The 23,691-nt window shown below is 42.7% G+C and overlaps 1 protein-coding gene across 19 annotated transcripts in view; it reads left to right on the forward strand.

Moving 5' to 3' along the window:
• The window catches only part of MEGF11 (multiple EGF like domains 11), a 408,774-nt gene that overhangs the window by 240,961 nt on the left and 144,122 nt on the right, over window positions 1-23,691 (forward strand). For 17 of the 19 annotated variants that reach the window (XR_010305406.1, XM_064157920.1, XM_064157921.1 and 14 more), the window contains one exon: window positions 13,401-13,475. The exons of the other annotated variants lie outside the window; for them this stretch is intronic. Coding sequence is in view for 16 of the 17 variants with exons in the window: in XM_064157920.1 (XP_064013990.1) it covers window positions 13,401-13,475 (75 nt within the window). In the remaining variant the exon portion in view is untranslated. The remainder of the gene's footprint in view (window positions 1-13,400; window positions 13,476-23,691) is intronic. 19 annotated transcript variants of the gene reach the window in all.

The following is a 23,691-nucleotide window of genomic DNA, read 5'->3' on the forward strand; positions in this document are numbered from 1 at the left end:
CACCAGGGCAGAGCAGAGGGGAAGGAGAACCTCCCTCGACCTACTAACCACACCCTTTCAAATACAGCCCAGAATGGCACTGGCCTTCCTTGCCACAAGAGCACACTGCTGGCTCATGACCATCCTTCCATCCACCAGGACTTCCAAGTCCTTCTCCCCTTCACTGCTTTCCAGCAAGTCAGTCTCCAGCCTATACCGATACATGGGATTGTTCTTTCCCAGGTGCACAACTCTACACTTGTCCCTGTTCAACTTCATTACATTTCTCCCTGCCCAACCTTCCAGCCTGTCTAAGTCTGTCTGAATGGCAGCACAACTCTCTGGTGTGTCAGCCGCTCCACCCAGCTTGGTGTCATCAGCAAACTTACTGACAGGTTGGAAAAGACCTCTAAGATCATCAAGTCCCACCCATCACATAGACCTTCTAATGAAGTAAACCATGTCACTACTTGTCTCGTACAGCTTCCTCTTAAACACCTCCAGTGATGGTCATTCCACCACTTCCCTGGGCAGTCCATTCCAATGGGCAATTACTCCTTCAGTGAAGAACTTCTTCCTAATGTCTAGCCTAAACCTGCCCTTTCGTTGTGTTTTCTCTCCTCTGCCCAACTGAGAAGAGGAGTAACAGAGTGGCTTTAATGGGCACCTGGCATCCAGCCGAGGTCAACCCATCACAATCACTTGTAAGGCAGCACACTTGAATTCACTATTTGCCAAGTTATGTATGTACCATTTCTCCAGAACAATTGGTGATTTGGGGATGTTGTTTTCTAAAGAAATGGGAAACACTTGGAAATGAGCTCCTAAAATAATAGCAAGAATATTTTTAATTCTTCTGCAAAGTGTTCAGGAGTATCAGCTGTTGGAAGAGGTGAACACCGTGCATGTTTAAGTGATGCCTTTTCAAAGCTGTGAAGCTGTTGCTGAAATGTTACAATAAAGAAGTCATTCCATCCCCAACACATTATCAGCTAATGCAAACACGAGGATTTAACAAAGCTGTTACATTCTCTGGTGCTCAGAGCAAGGAAACAGTAAAGTGCAGGCAATCTCCTCAGCTCACACCTGTGACCTCGTGTGGAGTGGGTGTACTTCACAGGACTCACTAGGAAGCCACCGACATTCTCATGTTGTTTTCAGCCACAACTCTCTGGAAATCAACATCAGTCCCAGACTTCAGTGGGATTGTGACTCTCATTAGAGGACAGTAGGCAGGAAGAGCACCACAAATTTTAAATGGGGTCAAGAAGACCTTCTGATCAGCTAATAGAAGCACTTTAGGATGGAAGCCATGAATGTTAAAAGCCTATTTCAAAGCAGCATTGGAATAGAATAAGCAAAAGCCCCTGAGATCAAATAAGCAATTGTTTGGTGGAAATTCTTGATCCAAGTGACAGTGGTTATCTGACTGGTGAGTTAACAGATTGCAGGAGGATGAAATAATCTGAAAACCAGATATATCTCAAGGCATGATACTCTGTAGACATGGGTGGCTGCCTCATGCAATAGCTGAGAATATGTCCCTACCTTCCGCACCACAGGAAACAACAGAAGTATTTTCCTACTTGAGTTCCAGATGCAGGAAGAGAGAAGGATGTTACCAAGGGGAAAATGCAATATGCTGACCATCTGGTGAGGCACTTACAGGCAGGGTGTGATCTCAGCTACAGGAATGGATCACCCACATCTTTCTTATCCAGACTGCCAAGCAGCAGCTGAGATGCAGAAAGGATTCCACGGTTAAGAGGTGCAACAAAACATCATCATCTTGACTGAATTAATATAACTAAGCACAGGCTTCAGCTTCTTGACTTCTTGTGTGGTTGCACTTGGTTTCTGTACCTGTGCTAGTTTGAGCCTCGCTAGAATGTTTTGGTGTAGCAATGAGTGGTGTAGTATCACATTGGCATGAGCGATGTCCCACACTAATTATCACAAACAAATGACCTGTGAGATAAAAAAAAAAAAAAGCATTATTTCAGAAATGTACACATTTAACCTTGTTTTAACTGAAAAGTATCATCAACAAGTTAAATTATGGAATTGTTATACTGGGCAAGAATTAGGGTATCAGCAAGAGTGTGGTCAGCAGGAGTAGTGAAGTGATTGTTCCCCTGTACTCTGTGCTGGGGAGGCCACACCTTTAGTACTGGGTTAAGTTCTGGGCCCCTCACTACAAGAAGGATATGGAGGTGCTGGAGTGTGTCCAAACAAGGGCAATGAAGGTGAAGGGTCTAAAGAACAAGTTTGCTGAGGAGCAACTGAGAGAACTGGGGTTGTTCAACCTGGGGAAAAGGAGGCTGAGGAGAAGCCATCTTAGTACCTACAATTCCCTGGAAGGAGGCTGGAGCCAGGTGGAGGTTGGTCTCTTCTCCCTGTTAACAAGTGATAGGATGAGAGGAAATGGCCTCAAGTTGCACCAGAGGATTCTTAGGTTGGATATTAGGAAAAATCTCTTTACTGTCAACACTGGAGCAGAGTGCCCAGAGAAGTGGTGGAGTCCCTATCATTGGAGATGTTAAAAAATCATGCAGAGATGGTACTCTGGGACTTGTGTTACTGGACATGGTAATGTTGGGCTGACAGCTGCACTTGATGATCAGGAGGTCTTTGCAACCTTAACTATTCTATGATGCTATATATGAAATGCATCTCTGATTTAGTGGTGTGGTCTGGAAGAACCACTAGGACACCTGCTTTCTGGTGTCTGAGTTTTTCTTTTCTGATTTATTGCTTACAACATGCCTAAGATGTCTCAGACTTCTGTTGCAGTTTTTACAGAAGGTTGTTGATCAAAACATGTTGAATCTCATACAGACATCTCTAAAGTGGCTTGTTGGCACTTGCATATTACTTGCTCTTCATGAGTGACTCTGACAGCTGTGTTTGAGGAGACCAGCTCAAGATACTCAAGCAGGTAGAGCAGGTCCATGGAGATGAGACTTGTCCAAGGTCAGGCCAGGATATCAGTCAGGGTTCAACAAGATTCATGGCCATGCAGAGGCAGTACTGGGACAGAGCTGAAGACAAAGACATCTACAGCATAGCTCAGACAGGGACTGAGCTGAAATGGTGTCTCTTGGTCCTTGGTACAGAGGATTCTCTCCAGTCATGCACTTCCAGGTAGTGAAGGAACAGCTTCTGAAGTCATTTTCAGCTGTGATAACCACAACTTCTTTCTTCAGAGAGTTTGGTGTTTCATGTCATGTAGGGATCATTGTTTCAGGCTGACTAGAATTTCACTTGTGGCTACCAAATGTAGCTTCCTTTCCATGCTAGCATCTTATCCATCCCACATTCTTTGGTAACCTTCCTCAGAGTGATGGGTCACATATGGAACTCATTGTGAATGCCAGATTCTCTACTTCCCCTGTGCAACATGGAGATTGCATTAGTGTTCAGCTCTTTTTATTCTGAAACTTGTGTAACAAACTTGTGTTTAGAGACTATCACTCCTGGTTTCTCTTCTTAGAATCAGACAGAGCATAGAAGGTTTTGATACATTATTAAATATATCCACCAGGTAGTCAGGTTGAACAGCATTCATCCTAAAGGCTCAAAAAATAGTACATTGCAAAGGCAGTTTCTACTTATTATGCAAGTCTTCTTCTGCAAGCAGAAGTGAAGAGTGGGAGAGGTGGAGATACAATCCCATGTGTTGATGGAGTGATTACTTCAGGAATTCATTTATGTTTTCTAAAAAACTTTATGCAGATTTGCCCAGGTCATTTGGATCTCTGCCTCTCAACCGTACACATGCCGAGGATTATGAAACCCCACTGAGTTCTCAGCTTCTGAATTCTTATCTTGTTTTCACTTCGGACTGCATCAGACTGAAATTTAGTGGGAATATGTTCTGTGCCTAACTGCAGAGTTATCATAATGCATTTAACATGGGCTGCATATCAATTACATTCCTGTAATCAAGAATACATGCATTAAAGAGTCTGAAACAGCACATATAAAGAAATCAAGGATTTAGTTTGGTTTTATAACCATGGGCTTATAGTTGGTGAGAAATAAAAATGCATGCAGACTTGGTTTCTCTTCTCTTTCCTTCCTTGGGCAGCTGCCCAAATGTTGCATCTCTGAGTTATAGGAGGGAGTTGGATTTGGCTCCTGTACAGATCCCACATTCACTGAACTGTTTTCTTCATTTAGTTAACGGTCTTTCTGAGCAACACTGGGTTGCATTCATCTTTATTAGGCAGTAATGGGAATCACTGCATGGGAAGCCTTGATCTTCAGCTCTGCATAAAACTGCAGCTTGCAGATGCTCTAATCCTACAAGTTACTAGTACAATGAACTTGGAATTGATACTTAGGTATAAGTCTCCCACATCACCTACCTGCAAGCCAAGAGTTATGAAATGTAATAAACCACCTGTGTCCTTGGAGCCACGATCTCCCTTCATTTAGGAGAACACAATGTCCATCGCTGCTCCTGACAACGATTAGAATAATTGTTAATGTACTGTGAGAAGTAATTCAACATCAGAGCAATTTCTGAGATGCAGCAGGCAAATTTAAAACATGTTATTGTGCTAATATTACACTTACCAGTGATATTCTAAAGCAATTTACCACGATAATGTCAATGCGGTGCTAAGACAAGCAGTCTCTTCTAATGCTGGTGTCCACGCGGATGTTGGGAAGCTGCTGAAAGGCTGACTTAATGAAATTAAAAAGCAAATCAGTGTGATACAGCCTTGTTGTGAGGAACAAAATGCTGGATGAGTGTCTTGGACTATATGTTAATGCCTGGTAGGAAGAAGTGTTGGCTAACATACTCACCACAGTGAGTCCATGCCATGGACCACGTAACGGTGCAGGGTATCATTTCTGTCTTTTTCTTTCTAAGATAAATAGAAACTCTGTAGACATATGCAAAGATACTTAACTGTTACCTCCAAGGCACTATTTCACCACTGTTCTAGAATACTAAGCCTAGCTAATCATGTGTGTAATAAAGAAATGCTGCTTTTCCTTAGCAGTATGCAAGAGAAGTACCATCTTTCTGGAGGTGTATGCTTGATGAACTACAGCAATGATTATTTGATTGATTTAACTATCAGAGAGGTTATAATAATCACCAAACAATTCAAAACATTGTTAACTAGCAGAGCATTTCAAATAATACAAATGAGACATTGATTCATGGTCTTGTCTACATTTATGTACTAGTGTGGTCCTTAGGTATTTGGCCAAGAAGGCAAATGGTGCCCTGGCCTATATCAGGAATAGTGTGACCAGCAGGAGTAGGGAAGTGATCATGCTGCTGTACTTGGCACTGATGAGGCCAGAACCTCTACTACAGGATTGAGTTTTGGGGCCCTCACTACAAGAAGGACTTGGAGGCACTGGAGTGAGTCCTGAGAAGGGTAAAAAAAAGCTGGTGAAAAGTCTAGAGCACAAGTCTTATGAGGAGTGGCTGGTGGTATTAGGATTATCCAACCCGGAGAAAAGAAGGCTGAGGGGAGACCTTCTCAGTCTCTACAGCTTCCTGAAAGGAGGTTGCAGTGAGGTGGGGATTGATCTCTTCTCTCTAATAACAAGTGACAGAATGAGAGGAAATGGCTTTCACTTTCTGTCCTGATACTCTGCACATCCTTTACATCCAATGGGGAAAACCAATTCCATTGCAGAGAATTTAAGCCACAGAAGATGACTTGGAGGGTCCTCTTCCCTTCTGAATATATCAGAGGCTAGGTGGCCATAATGCAGGCATTGGACGCTTCATTCAAATTTTCTACAGTTCCTCTTTTCTGCTGCAACAAAGGATTTTCTTTAACTAGGACACATATTCATAATCAGATACTTTTATCCTTTCTTGCCAGAGACCAAAGTATTTTCCTCTATCCATAATATCCATTGCCTGTTTCTGCTTGATAATCGGTGTAGGCAGTGTTATTAGTTATGGTACCTAATTTAACATCAAAAGAATCAGACCACCTCTCTGGTGTGTGAATATTTGACTGGAAGACCTGACTCAGGGAAGACACAAGGCATGTTAAATGTTTCACAGGCATCAGGTTTTCTGTCTGCCAGCATCGCTGACTTAAATGCAGGGAGAGCTGAGGGAGACCACAGTGGGTACAAAAGCAGCAGTAAAGACTTTTTTGTGCCAGATCCCAAAAGTCTGCCTGTGAAACTCTTTCCTAAGGCAGCTCTCCATCACTGCTCTTATTAAAGCATTTAAATCAATGTGTAATCTGGTAAATCTTCTTTGTCCAGATAGATGCATTTGAACGAGAGCTCACTCTGTGAGAAGAGGCTGGCCAGTAGAAAGATAACAGCTCTTGTTTGTCCTTCTCCATTACTGAAACCATATTACAGAGGATAATGAAGTGCAAGTTACAGCAATTAGTTGGTGGCAGCACAAATGATAAGCACAGCACTATTACTTTCATACACTGTGGTGTGCAATGCAGCCTATTGATTTAACGGCAGCTTTCCCTTTTTTCCCTTTCACTCCCTAGAAAAAAAAGAACCGCAACACTGAGATTTATGTGAGTGATACTGGTTTGGAATACAGATCAGGCTGGAGGAACACTGGTGTGAAGCTTTGGAGGCTTGCTTTTTAAAAAAGACCAGCCTAGGTTAATTCATAAAGTGCTTTACAAAAGAGGATAAATGCCGTGTGTTCCACAGTAGGGCTCCTTGGCTTTCTTCCTCACACCTGACTGCCTACTAATCTGCCTTTTAACTATGCCTGCGTGGAGCCACACATGGTTGGAGCCACCAGCAATGTAGCTCTCTCCAGGCCTCTCCAAACTGGGTCACCCTTTTGCTGTTGGTTACTGTTGAATTATTCCCTTTGAGATAACCAAGACACTCCATGGTGCTATCTATTGTCATGTTCTGGCACTGAGAATTTTGAACAGATCATGAGCAATCTGTCATTTCAGGCTGTTCAAGGATATACAAAAAATTAGACACATGTTGCTCTCCCCTACTGAGAAAGTTGAACAAAGGCAACAAAACCATGTTTTCCCCCACTTATTATTCTGTTATTATTATTATTGCCTATTAAAATATGGTAAATAAAGCATGAAGTGAACTTTGACTAAAGAACCCTAATGATTGATGGCATTTGTCATTACGAGAATGTTCAATCTGGATTTCAGTGGAGAATAACTTCTGCTGTTTGAGTCAGCTTTGACATGCTGTATTCCCATTCTGTAAGTGGCCTTTGGTAGTGTTTAAGAACACACTTCACCAGTCATTACTTCAGGATTGAGGCCAAATGTCTAGAGAACAATGATGCGTTTAGATAAATTTGTAACCAGTAAGAGTGGTAAAACCCTGGCCCAGGTTGCCCAGAGAGGTGGTAGATGCTCCATCTCTGGAACTATTCCATGTCAGGTTGGACAGGGCTTTGAGCAACCTGCTCTAGCTGCAGATGTCCCTGCTGACTGCAGGGGAATTGGGCTAGATGACCTTTCAAGGTCCTTTCCAACTAAAACCAGTCTGTGATTCTGTTCTATGATTCTAATGTCTCCTAGTGTAATTGTAATTAGTTTCTTCCTCTTTGCACTGCAAAATGAGGACAGAGAAGAGATCTAATTGTTGATTTCATGGAGATTTTAAGTTCTGTGTAAATCATATCCTGTGTATACAACCAGGCCACTAACATTGTGGGAAAACTAGTACAGACTTTTGAGAAGGTTTGAGTTTTATCCAGTTTTGTCACGTATCTGAGTGCACATACTTCGACTTGGATATTTCGGTTCTGATTAGAATTATACATTCAATGTATAAGGCATACATAGATTTTGATGAGAGTAGTGAAATATTGGAACAGGTTGCCCAGAGATCATAGAATGGCTTGGGTTGGAAGTGGTATCCAAAGGTTATCTAGTCCAACCTCACTAAAGTGAGCAGGGACATCCTCCATTAGATCAGATGTGGTGCAAGACATTCAGGGGGGTTGCACAAAATGACCTTTGAGGGTTCCTTCCAACCCAATGCATTCTATGATTCTATGATTTTTCATTTCAACTCTATATCTGTTGCATATGTGATACACATTTTTATAAGCTGTGTATTTATGTCGCTTTATGTATGCATGTAGCTGCCTGTGTGCATACAGATTTGTTATGCTCATAGCTGTCCATCTGTAGCTACCTATGGTTATGAAAGCAATCTATGTGTAGGTAGAGAGATGTTATCTTTCTACTTACACCTTCCCTAGTTACACACCCTTCCAAATCCAGAGCCATTGCTACCATGCAGGAGCTACTTTCTTTCTCTTTTTGTTTTGAGAAGACTTCTAATCTCTTTTAATGTCTGGGCATCTTCTCACAAACATGTGCGTGCAATCTGCGCTCTGGCTCTCAGTCCATGGATTCAGGTGCTGTCTGGACCTCCTGTTCTCCAGTGCAATCACAGACTTCTCAGTTTGGCATAGTACTTCTCTCTTGGCCCAGCTCTCCCAAAAATGCTATCACCTTCACTCTACTTTTCCTATTGCCTGTTCTTGGCAATCATGACTGTCCCCTTCTTGAAATCAGTTTTGGTCTCCTTCCCTCTCCACCTACAGATAATCTGATCTGTGTATGTGTTTGCCTACATGTCATCTCATTTCAAGAAACAAATTCAGCCAGTAGGTCTGCCTGGGCATCTCACATTAATTGTGTTCCAGAACAGAAGGATTTGGATCCTCCTCTCCTCTCTGTCAGCGCCCTCTCTGCTATCTCCTTTTTGAACTGTGAGGAACATCAACCACAACTCTGTCACCCAAGCACACAACATGATTTTCTCTGCATTACTCTTCTATACATTCACATCCAAGCTATGTCAGAAGTTTTCAAGAGTCTTTCTACACAACACCTCCCAGATGTAGATCCCTTCCCCTCTAATGCTGCATTCTGTAATTCAGTGCATTGCAAGCTCTGAATTTAGCGGAGTATGGCTTTTATTGTGCTTGTCTGTGATAAATAGGCATTGTCTGACAGGGAGCATGTTTAATATTGTCAGCCAATATTGTATGTTAAAAAGAGAATTGTGTTGGAGATTTAATTCTGGAAAACAAGCAGTGAGATGATAAATGCTGTGAAAAACAACTCCAGTCACTGTGGTGCTGAATGTTTTCTACTCTTGATTTTATATCAGTTCTCAACTATCACTCCAAAGGCAGGGCACCAATATTGATATCATTAAAGGACATATAAGCAAACTGAGAACTGAGTATATATTTCAGTGCTTAGAATTACCAATCCTAGTAACCTTTTTTAAACCATTAAGGAAGTATATTTTTGTGTTCTAAAAAAAGGGATGTATTTGCAAAGGCTGAACATTAGCAAGTTCTTGTTTCACACTGGGGCAGACTTGGTGGAAAGAGTGATTTATTTTAGCCAGGTGATCCCCACCGGCCCTGTCTCTGGGTTAGATTCTTTCTCTGGCTGTACATTGGCCAGTACAGGCACTGGATGAAGCCTCAGTTCTTGGTTAAAACCAGAAAGCAACCCCATCAATGCTGCACTCCCATACCCTCTGGCAAGGTGTAGAAGTAATGATCCAAAAGGGTTTAGGAGTTTTATTGCAGCAGAGAGGCAGCAGGGGTCAAATCTGCCCCAGAAGACCTATAACTGAGTCTGTAATTCTCAGATGGGCAAAGCTGCAGGGATTTCTGCTTGATTAAGGATTGCATGATTGAGGCCGGTGACATTAACAGGCACAACATCCACTCTGCATCTCAAAATGGTGATCTAACATGAAAGAAAAAGCCATAGAATAGCAAAATCCCAACAGTTTCTTGCTGGCATAAGTGGCTGTCTGCTTCCCATCCACATGCCGAGTCTGCAAATGGAATTTGTTACTCTCTTTTTTTCTTTCTTCTTTTTTTGCTCCTATCGAAAGCAATTTTAGGAACCTTCCTGTGGTATTTAATGCATGTCTTTTGCCTGTATGGGCTCTGAACTTCACCAGTATTGTTTTGAGGCTACATGATCAATAAATGTCAGCCTCTGAAGTGCTTTGCCAGTTTAGGTATCAGAAATGAAAACATAAGCTGAAGCTCTCTTTTTACTGGTCATGACAAATTGATTCTTTTCGGTCTACCTCGCATTTCTATCACTTCACCCGTCTGAGGAGAAGTGGATTTCTCACTGTTACCTGCTGTTAGGCCAACCTGAATTCCAAAATCCTTTCAAAGGTTTGTTGTTAAATTTGTCTTCTGGTCATGTGCACCATAAAATAGGAACCAGTGTGATTCTGAGTGTGCAAGGACTGGGAAAGCAAGGCTGGGATCTGCATTAGCTTGCTTTAACTGTTCATAATACTGAGCTGCATCACACACCTCCTCGGGCTGGTGTTTTCAGTAGTGTTCAGCTTCTGAGCAGGCAGTTTGCAACTCAGAACCTAGCACTTCACTTAGATTTGGAAACCTTTTGTGTTTCAAGGTTGATCATGAGCCAGCAATGTGCTCTCCTGGCCAGGAGGGGCAATGCCATTCAGGGGTGTATTAGAATGGCTGTGGCTAGAGAGATGTTCTCCTGCCCCTCTACTCTGCCCCGGTGAGGCCACATCTGGAGTAGTGTGTTCAATTCTTGGCCACTTAGTTCAAGAGGGACATAGAGTGTCCAGTGCAGGGCCACAAAGATGATTATGGGAATGGAACATCTCTCTTACAAAGAAAGACTGAGGGATCTGGGGCTCTGCTGCTTGCAGATGAGGTGACCTCATCAATGTATATGAATATGTGCAGAGTGAGTGCCAGGAGGCTGGAGCCAGGCTCTGCTCATGATGCCTGATGATAGGACAATGGGCAATGGCTGGAAGCTGAGGCATAGGAAGTTTCATTTAAACATGAGAAGGAATTTTTTCATTGTGAGGGTGACACAACACTGGAGCAGGCTGCCCAGGGTGGGTTGTGGAGTCTCCCTTTCTGGAAATACTCAAAACTCACCTGCATGTGTTCCTGTGTGATCTGGCATAGCAGGTCCTACTCTGGCAGGGGAGTTGGACTCAATGATCTTTCAAGGTCCCTTCCAGCCCCTGACATTCGATGGTTCTGGCAAATAAGATTGGACCTGATGGTCTTAGAGGTCTTTTCCAACCTTAATGATTCTATGATTCTATGATAAAACAAAGGCTGTACATGTACCATGAACACGCACTTGTAGTGGCAGTTTGTACATTAATATTTATACTTTTGCAATTAGGTAAGGAATTATATGTTTAAATGGCCACACTATGATTAACCCCCCCCAAAGAAAAGTAACAAATCATGTCTACAAGTGCATACATGTTTGCCAAAATGAAAAGCTACTAAGAATTTTTGCATCCCCAGAGCAACAATGGATTTGCTTCCCTGGAAAACAAGAGGGACAGCTTGTGATGAAGTAAGGATTTTTTATCCTTGCTCCAAGAAACCTTAGCAGGATTGTTTTTCCAGTGCTGTTTTGAGCACCATCACAAGTTCAGGAATGGGTTGATTGGAAACTATGCTTGTAGTTCTCTAAAATATATCCACAGTTTATTTTGCAGGCAGTTTTTGCTGAGGCACGGAAGTGCAGCGTGCACTGCAGCTTGCCTTAGCTTTTTTCCCCCCAAAGTCTATTAATGAACACTTTCATTGCTCTTAAGGTTTTGTGACACATAGGAAATGTAGCACTTGCATTTTTCCAGTTGGTTAATGAATTGAGAGTGCACTGCTGTCTGCTGAAATCTGTCTCTGAGATTTCCAATTCATTTTTGCTTAATTTCTGTGTTCTGGAAGTTTTAAAACTGCCAGCAAAGATGTTTTACCATTCTTCACGTTAGGGCAGTAATCTGAACTTAAAGTTCAGATTAATTAATGAACTTAAGTTTCATTGAAGGGTGGAGAAGGATGCCACTTACATTCCTCAGATCCCATGGGAAGGAGGTATGGGTGAGCAAAAGCTGAAAGAAAAAAAGAGCATGTAAAATACATATCCACAGGAAGAAGATATAATAAAAAGAGTGTTAGTCACCTCTGCAGAACACACACAACACCTAATTAAATCAGGTTTCACTGAAATGAAAATAAATGGCATGAATTAATGAATTTATTTGGCAATGATCACTCAATTCCCATTCTGCAAGCAGACTTTGTAAGGGGCACTTTAGATAAGACATTTTGTGAGGCAGAAGCTCTTATCAACTGTATTTGTAACACGTTCAAAGGCAATGGACAGAAAGTAGATCTCAGCTCTGGCATCTGGATGTATCCCAACTCTTCTGCTTCTCTGCTGGGTGCTGACCTTTAGCAAGTCACATCCCCTTTCATTGTCTCCATCTCCCAATTCGCAGAACAGGGATTACTTTAACAACCTCTGAAAAAATTTTGCAGTCTGCTCAGGAGTTGCAATATTTAGGAACAGAGCATTACTGGAACAATGATGCGTAATTTGCGTGCCTCTCTATTCCCCAGTATGGGGCTTAAACAGGATTTATGTGGTATACTGGCTTGTGCTGGATCTCTGCACAGGAGTGAATCTTATCCAAGATCAATATAGTCATTCCCCAGTTCTATGGCTTTTATGAGTTCCACAATACAAAGAAATCAGGTCCTTCCACAACAAAAGCACTATGTCTCTGCCATAATTGCTAAGTTTGGGATTTGGATAAAGACTAAATTCCAGTTTTCTAGCATTTTCCATTGCTTCTGTAACCGTTAATGGAATTACAGTCTTGCTAATAGCAATATTGCCTCCTGGCTGTGTGAAAGGTACATTTGAATTGCCAGCAAATACAAGCTGGGGTGAGAAACGTGCAGGTTTTCACCTGTTGCCATCCTGCTGACTCCAGTGAGGTTATACAGTGCTTTCAGAACTCTAAAGGAAGTGGCATTTTCCAAGTTACCATTTTGAGTTTCCATAAGCTGTATCAATAGCAGTCATTTACAAAAAAATGGTGTAGCACTTTTGCTATGGGGAATTGAATTTGGGGGTGAGGAAAAGCACTTTGGGCGGGGGGAAAGAAATTGACGTATTGTTAAAAAAGGAAATGGAGTTTTTCTCTAACCAATTGGAATGTTTTCAGTAAAATGTGGTGTTTTCAATGAAAAAAAAACCCAAACCAGCAGCAGCCAAACAAACAAAAGAATTGTTGTAGCACAGATTTGCTGGAATTTGCAGCTGACTGTGCCTGCAGGTTAAGGACACCCTGAAAAACCAGCCCAGGTGCCTGTCTGCTCTGGAGCCCTTGCGTTGAACCTGCTTCTGTAGAAAACAGCTTCTTCACACCTGATCTGGAGACAGTTAGGAGCAACACACAGCTGGCCCTGACAGGCCCTAAGTGTGTTCAGTGTCTATGTGGAATGAAGCTGTTGGAACAGTTTAGTTACGATGCTCCCTTTCCCTTCTTCTACCCTCCCATGTCCCCTTCTTCCCTTTCTTTGTTTCTTCTCCTCCCTTCTCCCTGTTCCATGTCAGCAAGGGCCATCTCTGAAGGGCTGGGGGAACACAGCACGGCACTGGCAGAGACTGGTGGGAACAGCAACTACAACAGTGAGTGCTTTCCAATGGATCTAATGGCTAACGTAGGGTGCCTTGGGTGGTGGGATCTGAGAGTGCTGGTTCCAGCCTTTCCCTGTGCACATGTCTCGAATGAGACATAACATTTTGGACCCCAAACCTGAGGGATGCTTAGCCAGAAACTCAGGGGAATTGAGTAGGCTCATACAGTGCTCCAGGCTGCCCAGGATTTTAAACCCATCCCAAACCTGTGTTTTAAGTAACTGGATGGATGGGGTTTATAGTGCTTTGTCTGTGAGTGCTGCACTGTGTGCTGCAGTCCTGCCCAGTGCTCAGGCTGTGCTGACACCTCCAGGCTGCCACGACGGAGACACCAAATGTGTTGTCTTCTGCTTTTCTCTAACATGGTGGTCATGAGGTGAAAGAAATGTCCTGACTCTTCTGGTCACTGAAGACCTTGCTGAACTTTATGTGAAACGAGCACTCAGTCAGTATGTTCTGGCTGAGCTTGGGTAGTCACTCAGGACCCAGACTTGGAAGTTCTCAGTCATTTTTTTCTCACTCCCAAGTAAGACCATTTCCATTTCCTTGGGCAGATGTCTCAGCTTCAGGTACAAAAAGCGCTTTCCTAAGGCTTCATCTGCTGTCTTGATCTACAAGTTAGATAGTTGTGACTCATCTGATAAAGAATCTCTGTGGTGTTGATGGTTTAGTTTAAATAATATTTTGCCATTGTATTTTGCACCTTGCAATAAATATCACCCACTGTGTAGGTAAACAGTAACAGCACTTTGTTTTCAGCAGCTGTTGACTTCTCAGCTGCTTTGTTCTGAGGACTGTTAGAAATTGCTTTGAATCGCTTTGTGCCCAGCTGAATGACCCTCCCGTGACTGCTTTATTTACCTTCCTGTTCCATTTTGATGACCACCAGGAAGGAGCAGTGCACCTCTGCTGATGGGTTGGTGATGTGTATCATTAGCACTCTGAGGATCAGACTGTCTGTGGTAGAACTGAACCCAGTTAGAACAAATTCGATCTTGCTTCCTTGTGCAAAACCTCTAATGAAAGCAGTAGAGTTTCTCTTCAGCACAGTCTGTGAAGATAGCACCTCTAATGTATCGGTATTTCCTCCTTTAAAATGTTTTGTCATCTGTGTGGGTATATTTACAAAGCACATGTAGTTAAATGTCATTGGAAAATATAATTAAAAATCAATTAAGAGACCATTTGAAAACAAAGAGATTGTAAAAGTGGAATTTGCAATAATAACCAGACTAAGCATTTGGCATTTATGTGTCTGTACCAAGTGGTGATTCCCCTGTTAGCTGTGCTTGAGTGACAAGGTGCTCCCTTATCTCTTGGATATAAATTCCAATATTCTTGTTATTGCTGGGACAAATAAATACCTGCATAAAGGCTTCTTGCATTGCCAACTAACACCAGCTGATTAAATTCAGACAATTGTATTTTGTTCTTGTCTGGGCCCGGTGCCAAAGCTATCCCATCGTATGGAGGGCTGGAGTTTGCAGTCAGATTATGCTCAGTGCATAGCAAATACTGCTCTGCCCGTACAAGGCTAAGCACAGAGAGGCATTTAAAAGTGCTTTCATTTCCTCTATGAAACCTGAACCTATTAAGAAGCAATCATGGGGAGGTATTTGGCCTGTAACGTTTCATGCAGTCACTGTGACTAGACCTCTCCAGGGTCTAAGGACATAGATGCATGAAGTGTGCTTGAATCCTATGAGACAAAAACTCCCCATTCTGACTTCCATAGAAATATGTTCCAGAGAGGTAATTTGCAATGTCTTCATGACATCCATTGGGATAGGTTTGATATTAGGAGGAAGTGATTTGCCACTGAAATGGGCTGCCCAGGGAGGTGGTGGAGTCACTGAACCTGGAGGTGTTCAAGCAAAGACTGGGTGAGGCACTTAGTGCCATGGTCTAGCTGATTGGATAGGGCTGGGTGATAGGTTGGACTGGATGATCTTGGAGGTCTCTTCCAACCTGGTGGATTCTATCATTCTATGATTTACCTGTGTAATTTGTGCCTGTATGGTCTGCATCTGTAGTCATGCTTGTGCAAACAGGCTTTTAAATGACAGGAGTTCAATAACTGACTTGGTGTGGGATCCAACATCCCAGATTTATATCCAAATCTTAAGTCATTTTACTTACATCTTCATTGTGAACAGTTGACAAGTGGTTTTGGAGGTCTTCCTGAGGTTCTTGTAAAAGAGGTGCAGATGAAATGTATAATCTGGGAAAAAGGAGGCTGAGGGGAGACCTTGATCTCTACAACCTCAAAAGGAGTCTGGAGTGTGGCTGGTTTTGGTCTCCTCTCCTAAGTAACAAGCAACAGGGTGAGAGGAAATGGTCTCAAGTTGTACAGTGGGAGATTTATGTTGGATATAAGGAAAAATTTCTTTACTGAAAGAGTGGTCATGCATTGGAATAGGCTGGCAAGGGAGACTGTGGAGTCACCATCCCTGGAGGTGTTCTGTTTGAAAATGTGTAGGTGAGGCACTTCAGGACATAGAATTGTAGAATGGTTTGTTTTGGTAGGGACTTCTAAAGGTCATCTAATCCAGCCACTGGACATGGTGGTGTTGTGTTAATGGTTGGATTCGATGATCTTAAGGTTCTTTTCCAAATAAGATGATTCTATGAAAAAGAGTTTACAAATTCATAAACCTGTAAATACTAAGATCAGTGATAATGTCCATTTATGATGATTCCATGACTGAAGGGAGAGAGTGGGATTACTCTTTGAAAGCTCTCAGCCCATGCCTGTGTTTGTGCCAGTTTTCTTCCTGGGCAATAGTGAGGTGAAATTGCTTGCTCTGCCCAAGCAGGTTAATTCACTGCCTGCTTTGGAATCACTCGGGGAGGACAGGGAGATTCTGCTGGCAAGTGGTGTGCCTCTTCCTGGGGGAAGTGAAGGGTTGGTGGCATTTGCTGTGATGGACTATTTCTCTTGGGTTATGCATTGAAATAAAGGTGTGAAACATCACACATCCTCCAGTCTGATTCGATGCTGATTGGGTTTTTCCTTTGTGCCTGGCTTTTCCATAATTTCTCTAGCTCTCATTCCTCAATGCTCTTGCAGACCGAAAGGAATCAAAGTCCTCTTGAAAATCTGGCATTCCAGACCTTTAGAATTGGGGTGATATGAAGAATCTGTTTCCCCTGTTTCAGAGTAATCAGAGGCTTCGCTTGTGCTGCTCTGTGGTCTCATCAGTTTGAGATCCAGAAATCAGCCCCTTTCTTCTGACACTGCTTGTTTCTTTGTCTCATGAGACCATCACTAAAATCCTGCTGTAACACCCACCCTGCGATCTTCCTATATTTAGCTCCATGGATATGCCTGAAATAGCAAACTTACACATGTTGAGTGTGAGTTCCTTCAGATATTTTGTTCCTTTTAAAGACACCTTCTATTTTTTTTTTCACCCCATGATCAGGCATTTTACATAGGTCATTGTCTGTGACATTCTTGTGACAGTACAAGCAGGGAGCACTCTGTGATACTCCTCGCTGTACATCTTCTTTCAGAACCAGGCGATATGTGCTCAGACTTGGAGAGAAGATGGGGGGGTTGTGTTTGCATATGAACATCTGCTTCAAAATCCCAAGCCAAGAAAGACAAGGAGCAAATTAAACTATTTGTTCTTCTTGTTCTCTCTTTAATATCTAAGTCATTTTCTTACATGCTACTTAAACATCCACTTTTGATCAGGAGATATTAAAAATGGATCTAAAAGACTCACATCTTAGTCATATTCCTTTGTGAAAACAGGGTAAGAGCGAGAGTGAGCTGGAGAAAAGAGCAGTAGCTACTTCACTGCTAATGCACACGTCAGCAACCTGTGCTATTAATTCTCTGCCCTGCCCGTGGAGAGGTCTCCTCTCCCTCCCAACAAGCCCTGCTGCAGAGAAAGAGGTCTGTGGAACATTGTGCAGCTCGAAATCAATCTCTGCCTGTGTTGAAGCAGCATGTGAACAAGTCCCTGTTGCTCTTTGATTTGTGCTTGAGACCTGCAAAAGGAGTTTTGAGGATGACTCAGATATTCCTTCTTCCTCCTGAGCTTTCTTGGTATGCCAGGCCAGCAACTAAATTGCTGTTCTGGATAGCTCTAGTACAAGTTCTCACTCTCTTTCCTCCAATGTGTCCTCTAAATTGTAGAAAATATCTTTACTAAAAACCTAACAAACCCTTACATGTTTGCACAACTCCAAGCAGATTTTGGACAAGAGATTCTTAACTCCAAGAGGCAATACAATAAATTATGGTACTATTTGTGGATCAATCACTGAAAAATTAAGAAATAGGACTTAAATGAGGTTTAATTTTTTTTCACAAGGAATTGCTCCTACTAAGGAAACCTAATTTCATTCTTTGATGCAATCACAGATTAAGTTGTTGGATTAGTTAGGGTCGCTGTGGGAATATAATAAATATCTTTAACATGTTTGATTCAGTTCTGAAGGATGTTGTGATTAAAAAATTAGCACTGTATGTTTATCAGTAGCATGGAGTAAGGAGTTGAATATGAGCTAAATGACAGATCTCAAAAAGCAGCTGTCAATGTGGAATAATCATCAAACCTATTCCTGGTGAGCTTCTGGTATTAGACTCACTCCTATCAATATTTACATTAATGATCCAGAAGTAAATATAAAATCACTGCAGATAAAATTTGTGAATGACAGAGAAAGTGGTAGAGTGGCAAATACTGATGAGAGCACAGCGCTCACAGAGTAAGCTAAACCAGCTGACAAGTTATTGCTGCATTTCTAGAAGGAGGATTACATTTATCTCCACATTACATGAAAGGCATTGAGGTGCTAAAGCATGTCCAGAGAAGGGTAACAAGGCTGGTGAGGAGTCTCAAACGCAAGTCCTGTGAGGAGTAGCTACAGGAGCTGGGATTGTTCAGGCTACAGAAGAGGAGGAGGCTGAGGGGAGACCTTATGGTTCTCTACAACTCCCTGAAAGGAGGTTGGAGCCAGTTGGGGGTCAATCTTCCCCAAGGAACAAGTGATAGGATGGGAGGAAATAGCCTCAGGTTGCACCAGTGAAGATTTAGGCTGGACTTTAGGAGAAATTTCTTCGTTGAAAGGGTCATTGGGCACTGGAGCAGGCTGCCCAGGGCAGTGGTGGAGTCATGCAAGGTGCTGAAGAGGCATTTGGATGAAGAGATTAGGAATATGGTCTAACTGTTGTGTACCAGGAAATGTTAGATTATGATTGGACTGGATGATTTTAAGATCTTTTCCAACCAGGCAATTCTAGGGTTATCTGCAAGGGGTTGGGCTCCTTCTTTAAGGCATCCTAGCCTCTTGGACCTGAAAAGTCTGGATATAAGGCAGAAGGTGACAGGGTTTGCCAAGAAAACAGCAGGTATGTCATTAAGCCAGGCGATTTTCTGACCCTGAGGTTAACTGGCACAACCTTGGTCATGTCCATACAGTTTGAATCAAGCATTGGCTACATCCAGCCTACCCACTGGGATGAGTCCCTGGGCTCTGCTTACTCCTGCATGGCACCTGGGCAGGGCTTGAAGGAAAGCTATTTCATGCTGGCCAAAGAGCGTGCTATCAGTGGAACATTCTGGCCAGCCACGTGCTAGGGCTGGCCCCATACCCTGGTTGGGTTTTGGTTTACTGATCAAGTTCTAACTAATGAGGCGGAGTAGTCAGTGTGAGGGTTGATGAGAACAGCATTCAGCACACCTGCTGCCTCCCTGCTGCCAAGATCCTCATCTGTTGCCACAGAGGAGTACTTCTAAAGGAAGAAGTGACGAAGAACAATTGTGAAACCTTTTCTGCTGGTGAGGTGAGAGGGCAGCATGAGAGGAACCACAACTACTTTAAGACCCCAGAAGTGCTGAAGAGAGTCCAACATAATTACCAGGGGGGAAAAAATGAGCACCTTGTTTCCACATATGTGAATTACCTGAATTTAGTTCAGTGTTCTAACCCGTTGGTGGAAAGACTTTAATTTATTTAGAGTCATAAAATAAAATCATAGAATTGTTTTCTTTGGTAAAGACCTCTATGATCACTCAGTCCCACCATCAACCTATGTATAGGGTTAACACTCCTGGGGGAGTGACCCTGAACCTGACCCTAGGGGTCTTGGCCCCTCCTCAGGGGTGGGCCACACTCCAGGTGATGGTTAGCCCACTCCCCCCACTTCCTGCGGTATAAAAGAGGAGCACTTCCTGCTCCTCGCTCTCTTGCTCTTTCTCTCTTCCTGCGTTCATGATCACACATACACTGATACTGCATACCAGCACAACACGTGGCAGCCACGAGGCAGAGACACCATCACACTACTCGGGTTGTATCCATCCCTGTTTGTATTTTTTGCTGTTTTTCCCTTCCTTATCCTTTGTAAACTCCCCTACCTCCAATCCCTTTTTCTAAGTTATTGTTAAACTTTTTTCCTTTTTAACTTCCAAATCGAGTGAGATTGATTTATTTGGGTGTCCCTACCTTTATCTCTCTCCCTGTCTTTTGGGGAAAGGAGGGGGAAGAGGGGAGGGCACTCTATAAATTCTATACATTGTCATTGGGTCTACCAAATTTATAAGAGTCTCTGGGAACCTGCATTTGAACCCAAGACAACCTAAGACCACCTTTGCCATTAAACCCTGCCCCCAAGTACCATATCCCACACATTTCTTGAACACCTCCATGGATGGTGACTCCACCACCTTCCTAGGCAGCCCGTTCCAATGTCTGGCCACTCTTTCAGCAAAGACATATTTCCCAATATCTGACTTGAACCTCCCCTGGCACAACTTCAGGCCATTTGCTCTCATTCTATCACTGGATACCAGGGGGAACAGACCAACACCCACCTCACTTCAACCTCCTCTCAAGTAGTTTTAGAGCACAATGAGGTCTCCCCTCAGCCTCCTCTTCTCCAGACTTGTTATCTAGGCCCTTCACTAGCTTTGTTGCTCTTTGTGTTGGTTTGAGGCTAACTGGAATATTTTACTAAGAGAAATTACTTAGCTGTGAGAAGAAAGAAAATAACAGTGACCTATATCAATCATTCTTCTGCTAAGAGAAGAACTAGTCAAAATATAGATAAGCCACTCACTTCTCACACACTTCTCAGTTCTCACTTGTTCTTCTCTCTGGCAGTCTGGGTGGTTGCATCTTCCTTAACTCTTTAATTCAATCTAACCTTTTTTACTCTACCTTGCTTCTTGTCTTTTATGACCTCTCACCTCAGAGCTCTCCAGATTTATCACGTGAGACATACAGGGACTGATCTGCTTATTTGTGAAGGGAGGGAAAGAGGGGGAAGGGAGGAGGAGGTTTGGGTTGGAAGCCACCTGGCAGTCTGACTGTTTTGGGAGGGACTTTGTATTTCTGAATTACTTTTAACTTGTATATAACTGCAAATATTTGTGCTTGTAATTGTGCTAAATTGTAAATATAGCTTCCTTAACTTCCAGCCAACTGAGTCTACTCTGGTGAATTCATGGTGTGTGGGGAGTGAATAACTCCCAAACTATCACACTCTTCTCTAAACATGCTCCAGCAACTCAATGTCTCTTTTTTAGTGAGGTTTACATTGGGCTTTGCAGCCCTGTGATTCTGCATGACACAAACCATTCTCTTCCCTTGCATCTTAAGGAGACTGAGGAATGTAGACTGTCACCCTCAAGGGTAACACATAACTGTGAGTACTCTTTTGTACTTCTTGTGCTAGCTCAAGCTTCACAGATAGGTTAAGACCTTTTCTTTCTCCTGCTCTCAGATTGGCCACCTATCACCAATACTAAGAAGTCATGGAACAGGAATATTGAAATGCCTTTGAAGGAGTCTGAGGTTCAATGGGCAGCTGTATAAACAGCTTTGGTTTATAGACTTGACACCATATGAAAAGCCAACTCACTATCCAGAGTCTTAATTAGAGCACACTGTACTATTAATGAGGATGTGGGAGCTTTGTCCATGCCAGGCAGAATTCATCCAGTATAAATCTTATCTAGGACACAGTTTGGGGGAAAAATCTCTCTATTTGGAAGTCTTATTCCAAAAACATCTGTTTGCAGTAAAGTGACAAAAAGAGACATTTGAAGTCTCGCAGCTCAAGCCTTTCCCAAATAGTGCAGATCTGTGAATCTTTGAGCTCCCACAGGAGTTGAATAATTATTTTTATCATCAGTCGTAAAGCTATTCCCTTGGTTGTGTAATAAATGAGTCAGGAATGAGCCTTGCATCTCTCACAGTGCAAACTTTGTGAGGAGTGACAGAAGTTCACATTTCTTCTCATGACCTAGACACCATTTATTGATGCCAGAGTAGCATTGCTGCAGCTCTCAAGCCCAAGAATCATGACAGTAGCCCAGACCTCCTCTTTCATAGGACTTTGTGGGCTCTATTGAATTCACTATGAATTTTCCAGTCTCTGTTTAGTGCTTGGTGCTATGTGCCAAGAAGATTGGTAGTTCTTTGTCTCTGCTTCTACCAAGGGAGCCTAAACCAAAATGCTCCTATATACTGAAGACTTAAATAGCTAAACACAGCGAATCCCCATTTATCAGTGAGCTGTCTGACACCCATCTCTTCTTTATATGTACTCTGCAGGTTATCAGAACTTCTATTAACCTGGGAACCAATACACAAGACAGCTTAATCCTTATGCCCCTTACATCCCGCCACTGCCTTTCTGCTTTGAATTGCAGTGGTTCCTCTTTCCTCTAACTGGCAGACATTAGGTTGTCATCTGGAAAAACAGTATTTACAGAGGAAATCAGCATCTTTGGGTCTCACAAACTCATCCCAATCTTTCCAGGGATGAAAACTTTCAGTTTTTCTGAGTTTCTGTGGAACACCTCACTAACACTGTACAAACATCCCAAGAACACAAGGAGAAGAATGTCCATCAGACCAGAAAAGCCCTCTTGAGGCAAAGTAGACAGGAGGGCCTGCTTAGCTTCTGAGCTGCAGCAAGGCTGCAGAGGCTGCAGTTCCACCTTGGCTTGGAATATTGTGAGATTTATTTTGAGATCTTATCAGCAATTCACTGTGGGCTGCTCTCTGCTGAGCAGAATTCATCCATCAATCTCCCTCCATGGCCACATTCCAGGCTGCACCGAGGTGACAGTTCAGTTGTACTGATGATCAGCCTCACATACGCATTCCCCCTTGGTCTGATTCTTCTTCTCTTATGATAATTTAATTGATTGAGCATACTGGCTTCCAGTCAAAATGCTCTTCTCAGCTTAACTCTCACTTTCAAAAAAACTCACTGCTCAACATCTCTATAATTAGAATTAGTTGCTGAACCCTGTACCCAGGTGATTACTGGGATGTAAGAGGAACATATCTTGAACTGATCAAATCCAGGATTTAAGACAAATGCCCTTGATCCATGTTCCACATTCTGTTAAAGCCTTCTACCTTGGGTGTTTTCCCTCTCTTTTGGGTGGCTAAATAAGGCTGGGTTAGGAAGGTCCATGTGCATTTAGGGCATTTAGAGGATTGTTTTCATTCATCTCCCTGTTATTGTTTGGGGAAGCTCAGTATGGTTCATTAATATTGCATTAACAATAGAAAGGGACTCAAAAGCCAACCAGTTCAGTTATATCCTGAAGCCTGCAATGCAATACAAAAACATGCAGTGCAGTGCAGTGAGTTCTTGTTGAGGTTTGAGATCAGCTACTCCTGTTCCCTAGTCAACAGCACTGTTCTCTTTTAGTCCACAAAGTACTTGGTTCATAATACAAACTGAAACCAAATAACATCATTTGAGAGTTTCATTCAGTGCCTCATGCTTGGTTCGGGATCACTGAGGAACTCAATGAACAGAAGAAATCTTTGGAGCTGGCATGCTGATAGGTGGAGTCTAACCCATCCCATGTGCTGACCCTGCTCCCATGAAGGGGCTTATTGTCTGTGTATTGAAAAGCTTTCACTTCATCGATGGAACTGTAGCTGGTAAAAATGTGGGAAGATAAGATGAGCTTCATTTTCTGCCTTCGTGTTTGTTTGGTCCAACAATAACATTCAGGCTGTGGTAATTTACACCCAGAACTGTAGAGAATTGTGAACCACCTGTTTCCAGCCCTGCCTGTCCCTCATTATCACAGAACAGAATCACAGAATCACAGACTGGTTTGGGTTGGAAGGGACCTTTAAAGCTCATCTAGTCCAACCCCACTGTAGTCAGCAGGGGCATCTGCAATTAGAGCAGGTTTCTCAGAGTCCCAGATGACCT

The sequence above is a fragment of the Pogoniulus pusillus genome, chromosome 17 (genome assembly GCF_015220805.1).
Source record: "Pogoniulus pusillus isolate bPogPus1 chromosome 17, bPogPus1.pri, whole genome shotgun sequence".
In the NCBI taxonomy this organism is placed as follows: Eukaryota; Metazoa; Chordata; class Aves; order Piciformes; family Lybiidae; genus Pogoniulus; species Pogoniulus pusillus.